The 17,500-nt window shown below is 44.3% G+C and overlaps 1 protein-coding gene across 9 annotated transcripts in view; it reads right to left on the reverse strand.

Annotated features, from left to right (window-relative positions):
* The window catches only part of LOC143025592 (transmembrane protein 268), a 145,148-nt gene that overhangs the window by 102,309 nt on the left and 25,339 nt on the right, over window positions 1-17,500 (reverse strand). For 2 of the 9 annotated variants that reach the window (XR_012966414.1, XM_076185512.1), the window contains exon 1: window positions 12,928-13,477. The exons of 2 other annotated variants lie outside the window; for them this stretch is intronic. Coding sequence is in view for 5 of the 7 variants with exons in the window: in XM_076185512.1 (XP_076041627.1) it covers window positions 12,928-12,949 (22 nt within the window). In the remaining 2 variants the exon portion in view is untranslated. Of the gene's footprint in view, window positions 1-12,751; window positions 12,866-12,927; window positions 13,478-17,500 lie in introns of those variants that run through there. 5 more of the 9 variants (XM_076185504.1, XM_076185506.1, XM_076185505.1 and 2 more) reach the window with 3 other exon arrangements.

A 17,500-nucleotide genomic window follows, 5' to 3' on the forward strand; every position in this document is an offset into this window, starting at 1 on the left:
ACGCGTGTGCATGTGCGTGCCTGTGTGCGTGTTTATGAACGCGCGCGTGTGTGTGTACGTACGCGTTTATAAGCGTGCGTGTGGATGTACGTGCCTGTGTGGTCTGTGCAGACTGATACAAGTGTTTCCGAAACGTGTGCGCAAAGAATACTTGTGTAATTGAGGTCATTCCGTAATCTGAATGAAATCGACCACCGGCATTAGCCAGAAAAAAGCGCCTTACCGTATTATCACACTCCGACTGTTGGAGTAAATTCGCGTCCTGCAGCTTTCGGGATGGAATCTGATTATATACTGGAGGAAAATAATTTTCCCCCAGCATGTCAAATGACATTTTATGTTAATTGTTGAGAAAACAAAATAAATTGCCATAGTGAATGTACGCCAAAGGTGGGCGATACCGCGGGGAGGCGACGCGACGTCGCTCCCCTAAAAAAAAAAAAAAAAAAAAAGGTTTTTGCTCTACCAGAGGTTTCTCACTTACCACTGCATGGGACTGGAATGGTAAGTTTATTCCGTAAAGATTAAGTCGCTACGGTGACGCTGGTCAGAGCAAGACAAAGGAGTCGGATTACTGGGATGAGAGGGGAGTCCAGTGGGAGGGGATGGGAGTTCTAGGAAAGAGAAGGGGAGAGAGACGTGGGGAGGTGAGGGGAAGTGGAAGGGAAGGGGAGGAGAGTGGGGAAGGATAGGAAAGAGAGTAAAGGTAAGGGAAGGGGCATACCATTTTTTCAGCTGTTCTAATCATAAGAATGAAGGAAATAGCAAGAGACCATAAGGCCTACACTTATCAGTTCCATGTTCATGACCACCTGTCATCCCCCATCCATAAAGTTGTTTAACCTTTTCTTAAAATAACCGATGGTTTTAGCGCTCACTAAATGGTCACTAAGTCTATTCCATGCGTTGACCACCCTATTAGTAAACCAGTTCTTGCCTATTTCCTTCTTAAATCCAAATTTGCCCATTTTGAATCCATTATTGCAAGTCCTGCATTGTTGTCTTAATATGATGACCTTGTCTTAACCATGAGCTTATGATTGTTCTACGTATGTTCTTTCTATTATGTGACTTCATTGTGATGTCTTTAATGTTTTGGGTGGAGGTCGTGCGTAAATCTGAGCCCAAGTGTTTTAAGGCTCGTGTTCAGTGGGAGAGGATGACTACTGATTACTGACTACTGACGACCTGACTACTGAGTGCTTCTTAGATTCATGGTAGTAACCACTGTCACTGGGAGATTACCAGGGAATACAAATATCCTGTTATGTGTTAGTCATAGTTCTAGGTTATCAAGGTGTGTACCTGTTTGGTTGTGATGCTAATATATATATATACATATATTATATATATATATATAAATATATATACATATATGTATATATACACACACATATATATATACATATATATACATATATATACACACACATATATATTTATATACATATATATACATATATATATATATACATATATATATATATATATATATATACACACATATGTATAAATATACATATATATGTATACATATATATACATACACACTCACATATATATACACATATATATATATATACACATATACATATATGTATATATATACATATATACATATATATATATATATACAGACACACATATATATATATATATATATATATATATATATATATATATATATATGCGGAAAAATACAAAAGAAAATAATAAAATGACAGAGCGCTTTCGTCTATTTAGGTATCTTCAGGGTACGAAGATGTCTAATTAGTGTTTTTTTTTTCCGCATATTTAGAATCACGAGTTCATGTGATTTCTAATACATACATACATACATAAAGCCGCGTGCGCACACACACACATTATATATATATATATATATATATATATATATATATATATATGTGTGTGTGTGTGTGTGTGTGTGTGTGTGTGTGTGTGTGTGTGGTATTGTCTTACTCTAGATGCCGTCAGACTATTTTATTCAGCTGATGCCCTGTTATCATACAATGCATAACCAGTATGACTGTCACCATACGCCGAATACATAAAAAATCAGTTCGGCGAGTTGGGTACACCAGAGCTGGAACCGGGTCGCCAACCAGGACGGCGAAAGTACGGATGGGTACGATATTCCTTCATGCATTACGCATGACGGGTGAGCTTGATCATGCTCTGCATTCCCCTTCCCTTCCCCCTTCTCCTTCCTCTCCCCTCCCTTCCCCTTCCTCTCTCCTCCCTATCCCCTTCCTCTCCCCTCCCTTCCTCCTCCTCCCCATGGAGATTTCAGCTTGTAGCGACAACGGTATCTGATTTATTTCACTAAGTTTCCTACAAACAAACGGAATTGATGGTGCTTGAAGGCTTCTTGAGGCGTTATCACACTGGGGGTAATTTTCCTTCGATTGTTGGAGCAGATTTGCAGCCCGCAGCTTTCTGATATGCTGGAGGTAAAAAAAAAATCCTCCAGCATATCAAATGACACTCTACGTAAATGGTTGAGAACACAAAACAGTTTGCCAGAGAGTGATTTTATGGCGGGGAAAAGTGCTGAAGGTGGGAGGTACCGTCGAAGAATCGGAGATTGGAGGAAAAATAGCTCAGTGCGATAACGCCTTTAGCGGGCTCTTTGTCGGATGGTTTACACCAGGGTGGAACAAATGAGGAGACTTGTCCTCGCGAGGGTCCTGACAATGTTGCGGTCTTATATGGTGGCAGCGGTGGGATGGACAAACACTAAGTTTTCCCCGTATCATTTGGATGCTTATTTCTTTGTTTATCATGCAGCTGCACTAGACCACTCCCTCCTTCCCTTCGTCCCTCTCTCCCTCCCTCTTCCTTCACTCCGACTCCCCCTCTCCACCTCCGTCGCTCCCTCTTCTCTTCCCTCCTCTCTCTTCTTTTCCCTTCCTCGTTTCCTTTCCAAACCACTCCCAAACTCCATCACAATCCCTCCTTTACGTATTTTGTCCCTGTAAATTCAAAACACTAACAGCTACACACACATACCGCACTCGATCTTCACCCTTACTAGCGGTGTTGCCCCGTAGACTGGCACTCCATCCACGCACCGGTCCACCAAATACCTCGGAGCATCAGTATGACTAACCGATGGATGTGGCTGGATTTCAAGCGTGGTCTTGAATGTGTACTGCCTCCAGGGCTTCTATCCCAAGGTACAACATGAGGTGAAAATCCAGAATCAAGCAAACACGGACACTTAACATGAAACTTACGTTGTCCAATAGCCCCTAACGCCACAGAGGCAAAGACAGGAGTGAAGATAGGATTTTCTTAACATCTTCGCTCCTGTGACGTTTCCTAAGCCGAATAAAGTCGTGTGGGGTTCGCCAGAATAAAATAATGAGATTACTACTGTGTGTGTGAATAGACTAAGTTGTCAAAATTAGCAGTTTGTGTGGTAGGCTATTAGTTCTGGATTGTTTAAATATGTTAATGGACAGGGAGGTCCTGTCACGTTACACTAATTCAAGATGTCTCGGATCACGCGTTGGACTCGCGATCGACAGCCATTAACCTCCCGGACGAGAGCTTAGAGCTCGTATGACCGATCTATGGGTAATGCTGTGAGCTTACACGGACACACACCCCAAACTCCCCTCCCACGAGAGCTGGAATAACTACTCGCAGAGCAGCGATACTGAAAATATTCCAGCCCTGGGCCACTGTGACAGCAGTTGCGATCGCTACCACTGCGCCACCAAGCATGTGCCTTAGCGAGTGTGTGCGTGTGTGTGTGGGGGGGAACACCACTCAGCAGGGACATGATACGACCCCAAGGGGGGGAAATGTCCTAATATATATATATATATATATATATATATATATATAATATATATATATAAATATATATATATATATATATATATATATATATGACATATATATATATATATATGTATATATATATATATATATATACAAATATATGTATATATACATATATATCCTTAAACGCGAGTAAGTAATAATCAGGTTTGGTTCTATTCCAGTACCACGGAAACACATACGTCACTTCTTTCTTCGTGACGATGATGCAGCACTCCACATACATTATTCTGGCTACCACAGGGCGATTACATTCAGTGGAGTCACCACAGGAAAGGGGTCAAGCATTTCACTGTGACCTGGTTTAGCTAAACACAGGTTTATGTGCCTGAGGAATGTAACCGTCCCCTTGCGGTCTTCGCGAAGGTTATCCTGGGAGGAGGGAGAGAGAGAGTGAGAGAGAGAGAGAGAGAGAGAGAGAGAGAGAGAGAGAGAGAGAGAGAGAGAGAGAGGGGAGAGAAAGAGGGGAGAGAAAGAGGGGAGAGTAAGAGAGGAAAGGGAGAGGAAAGGGAGAGGAAAGAGAGAGGAAAGAGAGAGGAGAGAGAGAGGGGAGAGAGAGGGGAGGGAGAGATAGATAGAAAGAGTGAGACAGGGAGGGAGAGGAGAGAGAGATAGGGAGAGAGTGAGTGAGTGAGTGAGAGAGAGAGAGAGAGAGAGAGAGAGCGACTGCCTCCGCATAAAGAACGCCCCTGCACACCTCTCCCTGAGCATCCTGATGTGTCTGTGTACGAAACCACCCTCCTCTTTTGTAATTAACAACTTCGCCCGCTTCGTTTTACCGCCAAATCTTTTCCTCACAGGGAAACCACGGGGGCGACAGAGTCGATTTAAACTCGATGAACGGAAATGACTTCTCATGTGACTCATATTCGGTATTCACTTGACGACTGTGATTTTGGTAATGGGTCTGTGGGAGTCGGAAACCTCTCGCTAAAAAAAAAAAAAAAAAAAAAAAAAATTATTGATTTACACCTAACACAGTAAGCCCCACTGAAATCACCCTTCCCCATTTTCCCTGTCCCCAAATGTACCCCTCTTAGCAATAAATATTCTCACACTCAACACTATGTATCATTCTGCTGAACAGGACCACAGATAGTGGTCGAAATATACAGATTTTCTGTCCATCATATTTTCCGACAGTGGATCAATAAGTCTTAATAAACATGCATTAATCAAGGGTCCCCTAATGGTAAATGATCTCCAGGAACCCTTCATCCGACCCACGCCCTCAACAAGACCGAGATCATTTTCGTTCGGATATTACAAAGAATTACAAAGGCGGAGCATGCCGACGGGAGACCTTTTGGTCCATATCTAGGTCGGATGCGAAAAAAATCATAATAATGATAAATAAATAAATGAATAAATAAAAACTATAATAATGTGAATAATAAAATACATAAATATGGGGGCAAATTATATCGAGAGTCGAAGGGGGAGGAGGGGAGGAGGAGGGAAATGCCTAAGATAGTGTCTTAGGTTTGCACTTGTAAACATAATCATATTCTGTGTCCTTATCTGCCAACTGCAAAAGAATCCGTCATTGGTATTCGTATGTTCGTTCGTTCGTGCATGATTCACACCATGGTCTTGGGTCACGTGTTGGACTCGTGATCGACAACTATTTCCCTCCCGGAAGAGAGCTCAGAGCTCGTATATATATGACCGATCTATGGGTAATGCTGTGACCTTACACGCACACACACACACCCAACTCCCTGCCCACGAGTTGGAGTAACGACTCGCAGCGCAGCAATACTGAAATTATTTCAGCCCTGGGCGGGATTTGAACCCGGACCGCCGTAGTGGCAGTATGTGTGTGTGTGTGTGTGCTGCCACCTGTGAGGCCCAAATGTTTTGCGTGCATGACGAAACCCCCCCACCTTTCCCTCGGATAAATTCGCCCGGTTTGGATTTTTTTTTTTTTTTTTTTGGGGGGGGTGAAATGTGACTCCCACGGTCTCTGAGTCCGTGCGTTGGTGTTTACGGAAGACACACCTTGCAGAGAGGAGGTGGGATGGTGTGGCTAGTCAGAGGAGCATAGGGGGTAGTGGAAAAGAGAGGCTGCAGCTGTAAGAGCGACGTCGGACGCTCTAGTAGCTGACGGAGGTCGTAGGGTCTTCGAAGGCAACAGAAGCGGCTCACAAGACCTTCAGGGGGGGGAAAGAGGTGGATACCGCGTTTATTTGTCCACCATTGTTCCCGGCTCTACTGTTTACCAACAATCGAAGTAGATGGTCGCGAAATATCTATGCTAACCTACAAGTACAACAAAAGTTTATAGCCGAATACCAGATAACATTTGCCCTATTCACGTGTTCAAGAACAAAGAAATAAAGAAAGAAAACTTGCAAACAACCAAAGAATATTCGTAAAATAATCTATAAATATGACATGAATCAGGAATCATATAACATAGAGCGTTTGAACACTATCTATTGGTTGTCACCCTACACTTTGAATATAACTTTCATCCTACACCACCATTCGAATTCCATATATCTATGTCACATCTTATACATTATATTTTGGTTCTGGTGTTTTATGTTTACTGCATTTGGCAACTTAGCTAGAGCGTTTGGAATTCGTCTGTCATTTCATCCTACTCCTGTTCTGACCCCAGGGCTTGAATTTTATCTATACACTGTCATCGTACACTTTTAATCTAATTTTCATCCTACTCCAGCACTTGAATTTCATATATCTATGTCAACCTACGTATAATATTTTGATTCCTGTGTTTGATTTATATATATACTGCAACTGGCAATTCAACAAGAGCGTTTTAAATTTGTCTGTTACTTTCATCCTACTTTGTTTTGATCGACCGACGGAGGCCACCAATAAAAGATAAATAAAAAATAAAAAATTTGTGAACAATAAACAGAGTTTTTTTTTATCCTTGGAGACCAAAACACAGCCTATCCAAACACTAAACACTAACAACACTCATTTCTCTCCATCTAATCTTATGTGAATTTCAATTAGTGCTCTACCAATTTTCGAGTGTACATGAAACCTCTAAATTCATTACAATCTGTGATTACAGTACATATGCTGTGTGTGTGTGTGTGTGTGTGTGTGTGTGTGTGTGTGTGTGTGTGTGTGTGTGTGTGTGTGTGTTTGTGCTCTTAATTAGCTGAAGAGACGTACAACACTCTTCATTAAACTTTCTTTTGTCTTTCACGAACGACATTATTTTCTCCTCGAGGTAGAGGAGGAGGGAGAGGAAAAGGGAGAGGTGGAGAGAGGTGGAGAGAATGGAGGAGGAAGAGGAGGAGGAAGAAGAGGAGGGAGAGGAAAAGGGAGAGGTGGAGAGAGGAGAGGAGAGGAGAGAGAGGAGAGAAAGGCGGAGGAAGAGGAGGAGGAAGAAGAGGAAGGAGAGGAAAAGGGAGAGGAGGAGGGAGGAGAGGAGGAGGGAGGAGAGGAGAGAGAGGGGGAGGGAGAGGAGCAGGGAGGAGAGGAGAGAAAGGAGGATGAAGAGGAGGGAGAGGAGGAGGGAGAGAAGGAGTGGGAGGAGGAGGGAGAAGAGCAGGAAGGGGAGAAGGAAATGGAGGGAGGAGAGGAAGGAGAGGAAGAGGAGGAGGAGGAGGAGGAGGAGGAGGAGGAGGAGGAGGAGGAGGAGGAGGCGGGAGACGAGTCTACATAATTTGTGTCGTCGACCTTTAACGCTGTTAAAACCACCTTCACAAGGCGGTGTATTAGCAGGGACGTGAAAAAAAAATAATAAAAAAGGTTGATTTAGGTTAACAGTATGCATAAAGGTTAAGGTTCAAGATTAAGGTATGGTCAAATTTGGTTGCGTTAAGTCTGCGGTGAGTATAATGAACGTTATAGGTTCTGACGGGATTTTTATAATTTCATTCTTGATAATGCTAGGAGGTTTTCTTCAAGTTGGAGGACGACCCCCTGCTCCCCTCCCCGCCCCCCATACCCCCCTCCCCACCCACCAACCCCCAACCCCCGAAGGACCAAAATGATTAAGCTGTGGATTTCCAAACCTCATACCAAAGGTTGGGCCCGGATGGCGTGTTTCGTCCGACTGCAACTGCACAGATTACCTCCCTCTGAATTTCCTCCTACGAATTACACGAATTACAGCGAAGGGAGGGAGAGAGGGAGAGAGGGAGGGAGGGAGAGAGGGAGAGAGGGAGTGAGGGAGGGAGGGGGGAGGGAGGGGGGGGTCTGGACACTTCCCACGGGGACTAATCGTCCAAATCGAGAACAAACTCCCCGGTAGAACAAGAAGACAGGCCAAAATGGCGACATTACCCGTTGTTCTGTCTCTGAGAATTCAAAACAATTTTCCTGATAAAAGATATCGTTGGGAGAGTGGCTCAAGTTGCGGTGGTATAAGTGGTGGTGGTGGTGGTGGTGGTAGATAAAATGGGTGATGGGTGTAGTGGCAAAATGATGGATGTAGCAAAGCCTTTCGTGATGGCGGAAGCAATGATGATGGTTGAAATGATGGGAGTGGAAGAAGAGGGGAAGAGGTGGAGGATGTGGGAGGAGGAGGAGGAGGGCAGGAGGAGGATGAGAAGAGGAGAGGAGGAAGAGGAGGATGAGAAGAGGGGAGGAGGAGGAGGAAGAGGAGGATAAGAAGAGGGGAGGAGGAGGAGAAGAGAAGGATAAGAAGAGGAGGAGGAAGAACAGGAGAAGAGGAGGAGGAAGAACAGGAGAAGAAGAGGAGGAAGATGAATGGAGGAGGAAGAGGACGAGGGGGAGATAGAAGAGGAACACGAGGAGGAGGAGAAGGAAGAAGAGGAGGAGGAGGAAGAGAAGAAGAAGGAGGAGGAAGAAGAGAAGAAGAAGAAGAAGGAGGAGGAGGAGGAGGAGGAGGAATCACTGGGATGGACGGCAGTGATACGTCGGTAAGGCCAGCTGTGTAAAGAACATCCTCAGAGTGTAGCGACCTTTTTTTTTTTTTTTTCTTCTTCTTTCTTTTTTCTTTTCTTCCCTCGAAATAACCCAAAGCTTGCGCCACATTTCCATTTCACAATTTCTTTCCTCCCTGACGCTCGATGACGGCGACGACGTCGTGTCGGCGACGGCAAAGGGAGACAAATTAGAGGGAAGCAAGACTCTGCTTTGATACTCCATTCCCGCCGGCCCCAGAAGCCCAGCCTGGTGTGCTGGTGCATGTTGCAACACACCAGGTATCCGCCATGCATAGACTCGCCATCGATTAAGCCACGTAGGGCACTAATCGTCGGCGCGCGTGAGGGAGTACGTGTGTTGCTGTGTGCTAACATGCACGTAAAAGAGACACAGAGACACAGAGACACAGAGAGAGAGAGAGAGAGAGAGAGAGAGAGAGAGAGAGAGAGAGAGAGAGAGAGAGAGAGAGAGAGAGAGAGAGAGAGAGGGGAGAGAGAGAGGGGGGGAGAGAGGGAGGTGAGAGAGAGAGTGAGAGGTGAGGGGGAAAGAGATAGAGGAGAGAAAAAAAAGAGAGGTTCTTGGTCTAACCGGCGCTTTCCATCTTCGTGGGGAGAAAAAGAGAGAAAGAGAGAGAGAGAGAGAGAGAGAGAGAGAGAGAGAGAGAGAGAGAGAGAGAGAGAGAGATGGAGAGAGAGAATTTTCTTGGACTAACTTACCGGCGTTTCCATCCTTATGGGAGAGAGAGAGAGAGAGAGAGAGAGAGAGAGAGAGAGAGAGAGAGAGAGAGAGAGAGAGAGAGAGAGAGATGGAGAGAGAATTTTCTCGGACTAACTTACCGGCGTTTCCATCCTTGTGGAGACACACACACACACACACACACACACACAGAGAGAGAGAGAGAGAGAGAGAGAGAGAGAGAGTGAGAGAGAGAGATAAAACAAAGAAACACACAAACGATAACAATCGCAAAGGACCGGAAATAATAACCCCCCGGTCGTGACGTCATCTCCCCCCTTTTATCCCCCCCACGCTCTAAAGCGTCAACACCCACAACAAAGTCGTCTCCCCCTACTCCCCTTATCCCACCATCCACCCACCCTACCCGAGGCAGGATGCAGGGGCCTTTGTCGCCGATATATATATATATATATATATATATATATATATATATATATATATATATATATATATATGTGTGTGTGTGTGTGTGTGTGTGTGTGTGTGTGTGTGTGTGTGTGTGTGTGTGTGTGCAACACTGAATGGGTCCCAGTGAACAGATATACATTTTTATCAACCACATTTCTGCATGTTGGCCTCCTCGAGTCACTCGATGTTGATGGCTTAGAATTAAAATGTATTGTGTTTGATATATATATATATATATATATATATATATATATATATATATATATATATATATATATATATACATCCACGGGCTTGGCCGCGACGTCTCGGCAGCCACAAAATGCAATCTTGGCTTCGTCGTCTCTTTTGAAGGCGCAACAACACACATCATCCCCAGGTTGGCTCTCTTTCGTAAACCAACTCTCTTGTTTGCCACTGCTGTCACAAGATCTTTCCCAAAAACAGATCGAATGCGAACGTGCGTGCGTGCGCGTGTGTGTGCACATGTGTATGTGTGTGTGTGTACGCGTGTGTGTACGTGTGTGTGTACGTGTGTGTGTGTATGTGTACGTGTGTGTGTGTGTGTGTGTGTGTGTGTGTGTGTGTGTGTGTGTGTGTGTGTGTGTGTACGTCAGCCACTCGAAGCCCACTACTACATGATAGGCTTTCCAGCATCTCAGATAATTATCTCGACTGCAAACTTTTGGCACGCTACTCCTGCAAGCTTCTGTATCACGTCCCTGAACCTATCTAGCCTCGTTCTACCACGCTTCCCATCTACGGGAGTTCAGTCAGTAGGACACCTGCTCCATCAGTTATTTATTGAGACAGCCAATCCCGCCCATTTCCGTTTATTCTCTTTAATTATGATGGCTGACATCTTCCTGTCGTTCAGTGCTTGTCACGACAGTCATCTCTTTCGTTAACTAACTTTCCTGTGTTCCTTAACTCAGCGATTCTTCAATTGGTGGAGAGTGGGTGAGGGGTGGGGGTTTTGTAATTACAAGAGGCGGGAATGAAGGGTATTTGTCAGTCCAGGTGAAAAAAGTTGGGATGCCTCTGATATATCGACGAAATTAATTACCAGAAGCACTAGGAAAGGGAAACCTCTACTAAGGCAGTTCATTAAAAAAAAAAAAAACGTATTGTAATCCGGTGTACCAGTCTAAAAGTCCCCCCGCTCATTTCTCCCACCGGGGGCAAAGTATCCTAGGATAGTTTCTCCGAGGGGGAGGAAATATCCTAGGATAATTATCCCCCCTCCAGCCTATACTGTCCCCCTACTCCATCTCTATAAACTTCACAAGCAGCAGTTGGTTAGGTTAGGTTAGGTTAGGTTAGTGTTAGGTTACGTTACGTTATGTACTGCTGCGACAAGACATATATGTAATGCTGAGAAGCATTAGAGTATGTACTGCTGAGACAAGACATGGATGTACTGCTGAGAACCATTACAGTGTGTACTGCTGAGACAAGAAATAGATGTACTGCTGAGAACCATTAGAATATGTACTACTGAGACAAGACATAGATGTACTGCTGACAACCATTCGAGTATGTAATGCTGACAGAAGACGTAGATGTACTGCTGAGACATGGCACCTTATGTGTTAAAATAATGACCATGGCACCTTATGTGTTAAAATAAATCAATACAGACTATTGTGTGTATCTTATATCCTTGATTTTCTTAGGGGGGACATTCTAGACTGAAGGGGGAAGAAATGGACCAGTCTGTAATTCCCCCGGGGGCAAAATACCCTAGGCTAATTCTTCCGGGGGGGGGGAAACTCTGGGCAGGGGGACGATGTGGGCTCTGACACCGGATAACCGAAAGTACCGTGTAACTCGGGCCATGCCCTAGCAAACCGAATAATACTAAGAAGAAAAAGAAGAACAAGAAGAAGAATAGGAAGAAGAAGAAAATTACGAAAAAAGAGGAAAAAAGAAGAGGAAATGCATGTATAAATAAGCGTTCACAATTTCCTGGTGCACAAGCGCTAACAAACACAAAAACAACGGCGGAAGACTGAAAACTTAATCTCCTTCTTGGCGGAGGTAACGAATAAAGCAATGTTTAGGAACACGCTGGCACGTTTCGCCTTTAGCGCCTTAGAACCTTGACATAATAATGCTGATTCAGTGTCAGCTGCAGGGACAAAGTCGGATAAAACCTTCTTGTTGGGCAACAGAGACTAAAACTGACAGACAAAGAGACAGATAGATACATAGAGATAGAAAGATAGGTATATAGATAGGTAGAGAGATAGATAGGTATATAGATAGATATACAGATAGATAAAAAGGGGGCATATGAGTAACAGGCTCGTGCGAATTATGTGCACGGATGCACACACATACACACACACACACACATTTGAACACTTGCACACGCACCACGTTTGAAAATAAACTTGCGCAAACACTCACATTGGCGGCTAAAAGGAATTGTAAGCGAATGCACACCAGCACATGAAGTACACAACACACAATATTTAAACTTTCATTTAATAACATAGTCAGCTCAACAAACTATTGGCTCCGCGAATATGAAAATACAATACACGTGCAGTTGAAATCTCCAAGGGGGCGCGTTGCATCTCGTGTATCTAAGCATTTTAAGACAAATTAAATACTGAGAGAGTTAACTATGATAAAAAAAGAAACTGATGATTTTGGGAGCAATTTAATCAAATATTGAAATAGGTAAACACACACACACACGCACGCACGCACGCAGTGTATGGTATGTAGGGCATATATATATATATATTATATATATGGGTAATTATGCATGCATTAATATCAAGCACATATCATTAGTGTGTATAGAACAGCAACACATGGCCATGCATTATGTACAATCACAGGTACCCAACTTGCAACTTACGTATGATATGGGCAGCAAATTATCATATGTAACTGGAAGACTCGTACTCTGACTTTGCATTTAACACTACAAAGAACCACGAGAACACATTCGAGTAGCCAACCACCATCGTCAACAACACTGCGCTTCAATAACTAAGGTCCACATGTACGCAGACATGGCTACGTCTTACTTACATGGGGGCTTCATAGAAATCATCCTGCCGGTTTCTGTCGTGTTATGATGTAGGCGAACTTGCAAAGGGGACTTTGTGCTGTTCTCCTTATCTCAAAACATTAATAGGACTTAAGGCAAGCGCCGTTTCACTTTCGGTGTCCTGAGGTCCACATAAAACGAACTGTCGTATAAGACGCGCGTCTATCCTGATGTGCCTCTTCAACTCAACTCGTTCACTAGATCGTCAACTTCTCAACTTTCCTAACGGCGCTGTGACACGTCCGAGCTGAATCCTCGCGCCCACTGCGAATATTCCAAAGCGCAACTACTTATGGAACTCTGTCTCCACATTCGCTTTGCAGGGGGCGTCAAATGGACGGAAGTGTTGTCACAATAACCCGTGGATAGCAGTGCTCTTTCTTAATACACCACACGGCTTTATTCAGCTTAAGGGAAACGTCCCGCCCACCCTGACACTGAAGACTAAATCGCGGTGCCAGGTGAGCGTGGCACTGGTGCCGTGTGGGGGCGACGGGAGCGAGGGTAGACTGCGAGGCCCCTCACCCAGCTGGGGGGAACGAGAGGTGCCTCGCACGCGATTGTCTTGGCTGGCCCGACGTCACACGAGCGCTCGCGCACACGCAAATACACAAACAAACACACACACACACACACACACACACACATACACACACACACACACACCCTGGTATTCACATACAATTCACACACACACGCTTGCGCAATGCAAGGACATTGCAAACGAGGGGAGTGTGTGAATGCTGATAGAGGTAGGTGGATGGGGAGGAGGAGGAGGAGGTGGAGGAGGAGGAGGAGGAGGAGGAGGAGGTGGGTTGCCAGGAGGAAGGAAATTGTGAGGAGGCAGGAGTGAGGAGGAGATGGCGCGGAAGAAGAGGAGGGGGGATAAAACTGGCGAGAGGGAAAAGAAAGCGGAGGAGGAAGGGGAGACAAGGAAGACTTAGGGAGGGAAGAAAGCGTGGAGACGAGGAGCTGGGGGGGGGGGGGAAGGCAGACGAAGAAGAAATGGGACGAAAAAGAAACCGGTGGTGTGTGTGTGTGTGTGTGTGTGTGTGTGTGTGTGTGTGTGTGTGTGTGTGTGTGTGTGTGTGTGTGTGTGTGTGTGTGTGTGTGTATGTGTGTGTGTTTCACCATTGTCTTGGATCCCGTGTTGGACTCATGATCGACAGCTATTTCCCTCCCGGAAGAGAGCTCAGAGCTCGTATGACCGATCTATGAGAATGTTGTGACTTTACACCCACACACACACACCCAGTTCCCTGCAAAAGAGAGTTGGAGTAATGACTCCAAGCGCAGCGATAGTGAAATTATTTCAGCCCTGGGCAGGATTCGAACCCGGACCGCCATAGTGACAGTCGGAGACTACCAAACGCACCACCGAGAGTGAGAGTGTGTGTGTGTGTGTGTGTGTGTGTGTGTGTGTGTGTGTGTGTGTGGAGAGGGGGGAGATGGGGGACAGGGACAAGGAGGAAAGGGAGCTTGGCAAAAAGCATTGGGAGCACACTGGGGGAGGGGGAAGGGGGGAGGGGGGAGGGGGAGGGGGAAGGGGGAAGGGGAGGTGACAACGGAAAGAAATATTCATAGAGGAAGGAGGAGGAGGAGGAGGTGGAGGAGGAAGGAAGATAAGGGAGAAAAGATTACTGATGTTGGTGATAATGATGATGATGATGATGATGATATGATGATGATGATGACAACATAAATGCTACCGCTGCTAATGATGACGATGATGGTGAGACGAATTGGGAACAGGAGGAAACGGAGGAAGGGGGACGAGTGGGAAGGGAAGGAAAGAGAAGAGGAGGAAGAGGAGGAAGAAGAGGAGGAGAAGGAGGTGGTGGAAGAGAAGGGGGAGGAGGAGGTATAACATAATTATTGTTGTTATTATCAAAATTGTGTATTTATTTATTTACGTTCTTATGTGATGTAAAGTCTCCCCTCTATAAATATGTACCAGAAAACATAAGATGGAATGTGTGTGTGTGTGTATGTGATTCACCATGGTCTTTGGATCACGTGTTGGACTCGTGATCGACAGCTATTTTCCTCTCGGAAGAGAGCTCATATGTTGTGACCTTACATGCACACACACACACACACACACACACACCCAACTCCCCGCCCACGGGAGTTGAAGTAACAACCCGCAGCGCAGCGATACTGACATTATTTCAGCCCTGTGCGGGATTTGAACCCGGACCTTCGTAATGGCGGCCGGGAATTCTACCAACTACGCCACGAGCTGTGTGTGTGTGTGTGTGTGTGTGTGTGTGTGTGTGTGTGTGTGTGTGTGTGTGTGTGTGTGTGCGTGTATGTTGCTCATTGCTGACGTGTTGCTATTTACATGACAAATCCCTGCAATCTGAACAACAACTGCAGCGGATTATGACCTTTACGTGCCGGCGCTACTAAGGTCAGTATTCCTTGCTCCGTTGCCTTCCGTGACAGTCCGCCCAGGATCGAACTGGTTCCCTGTTGCCTTCCCAATGTTTGTGTTCTCACTGTACATGACTGAGATTCTGATCCAGTAGGCGGACGTTGCTACGAGTCAACTGTAAAGTAAACAAACAACACGGCTGGCTATGTCCATTCGCGAAAAAACAAAATCACCAACACATCCGTGGGATTAACACAACTTCACTTATGTGTGCGTGTGTGTATATACATATATATATATATATATATATATATATATATATATATATATATATATATATATTTTTTTTTTATCAACCACAGTGCACTTTAATTCTAAGCCATCAACATCGGAAATACCGAGGAGGCGCATGCAGAAAATGAAACGTGGTACGCCCGAGGACTCGAACCAAGGTCAGTACGTGACAAGTGCTAGCAGCGACTTGATCACTACACCATCAAGAGAGAATATATATATATATATATATATATATATATATATATATATATATATATATATATATATGCATGATAGTGGGTAACCAAAAAAAAAATTACATTGGCCGGGGGTCCAGGGGCAGAGCCCCCGGTGGGGGTCAGGGGGGCCACGGGCCTAGGCTGAGTCCCTGGGCTGAATCGCTAGTAAACAAACGCATGCAAGCTGTTCCGTTGATGTTGCTATCGATATAATTCGGCCAAAATAAAATCTACCCCAGTCATCACCTTGCTATACGTACACGTGCGCACCACACCAAGATCTAAGAATATAAGGTCTAACCACTTCCGACCGAATTTCGAGGGAGTTGGCGCAGCGGGCCCGTGAACGTCACCTGGCTGTTCAAAGTGGGGTTAGCGGGTCCTATAGCTGTCAGTTGAAGCTGGTCCGTCGTTCGAAAATGACGTCGCCTTCGCTCGCACCGCTCCACTCAATTAGTTATATTCTGACAAATATTATATATGAATATATATATATGATATATAATATATATGATATATAAAATATTATAGTTCCTGTCTATATATATATGAATATATATGATATATAAAATATTATAGTTCCTGTCTTCCTTGGCGTTTCACAGTTTTCTTCAGTGTATCACAAAGAGAAAATGGACGCATCCAAATGACGTCAGAAGCTGCGCAGAACTGCTCCAGCGGTTAGACCTGTTTACTTAGACCTTGCACCACACCACGCAATACTGCACAAAACGAATCACTTGCGGGCCACCACGAAATAAATCGCTTACACCCAGGTACAGCCGACATACGAATCGGTTTTTTTTACCTGATCGTTTGTTACAATTGGGAATTAATGACAAAAATCGAGATCATTGCCAGGAAAAAAAATAGGAATTCCGATTTAAACCGGAAGAATATCATGCCTGTTAATATATCAACCACAATTCACTTTAATTCTAAGCCATCAACACCGAGAAACTCGAGGAGGCCAACATGCAGAAACTGAAACGTGGCAGACCACAATGGAAATAAGCTTACATGCCTTTTTGAGTTATCCTCGGCATTTGTAATTGTTATTTCCAACTATTTGTTCTTTTCTTTATCTGCACTTCATGTCTATTGATTCATTGCCAAATAAACTTATTATTATTATTATTATTATTATTATAAATAAAGTGAATAAGTGGATATATATAAATACACCAACACAAAACAACCAATTGCCCCAGTTCTGTCAATAGTCTACTTTTCCTTTTCCATCAGGCAAGGATTATGTTATCATATCAAAATCACAGGTTGTCAACATCACAGGTTACCAATCCACGAATACAGCTTACATCCCGCCCGAATGTGACGCCCGTTTCAACCCACAGCAATGATATGGGCCTGAACGCAGACCGTATATATGGGTGTCTTAAACTTCACGTGTTTCCTAAGAACTGCAAATCTGAAGGTAACAACCATGTACAATAGTCACCGACATGGGTGTATTATTATTTTTTATTATTATCATTTAGTTTTATTTATTTATTTACTTAGTTGTTTGTTAATTTTATTCATCTATTATTTTTTTTTTTTACCCCACACCACAACGCATTGGGCATTTAGTCCTGATCAATATTTTCCATGCGCTCATTGCCATCGGCGATGTCCCCCCAAACATTAATGCAGAATGTACAC

The sequence above is a fragment of the Oratosquilla oratoria genome, chromosome 5 (genome assembly GCF_046742065.1).
Source record: "Oratosquilla oratoria isolate Oo_2021 chromosome 5, ASM4674206v1, whole genome shotgun sequence".
Lineage (NCBI taxonomy): Eukaryota > Metazoa > Arthropoda > Malacostraca > Stomatopoda > Squillidae > Oratosquilla > Oratosquilla oratoria.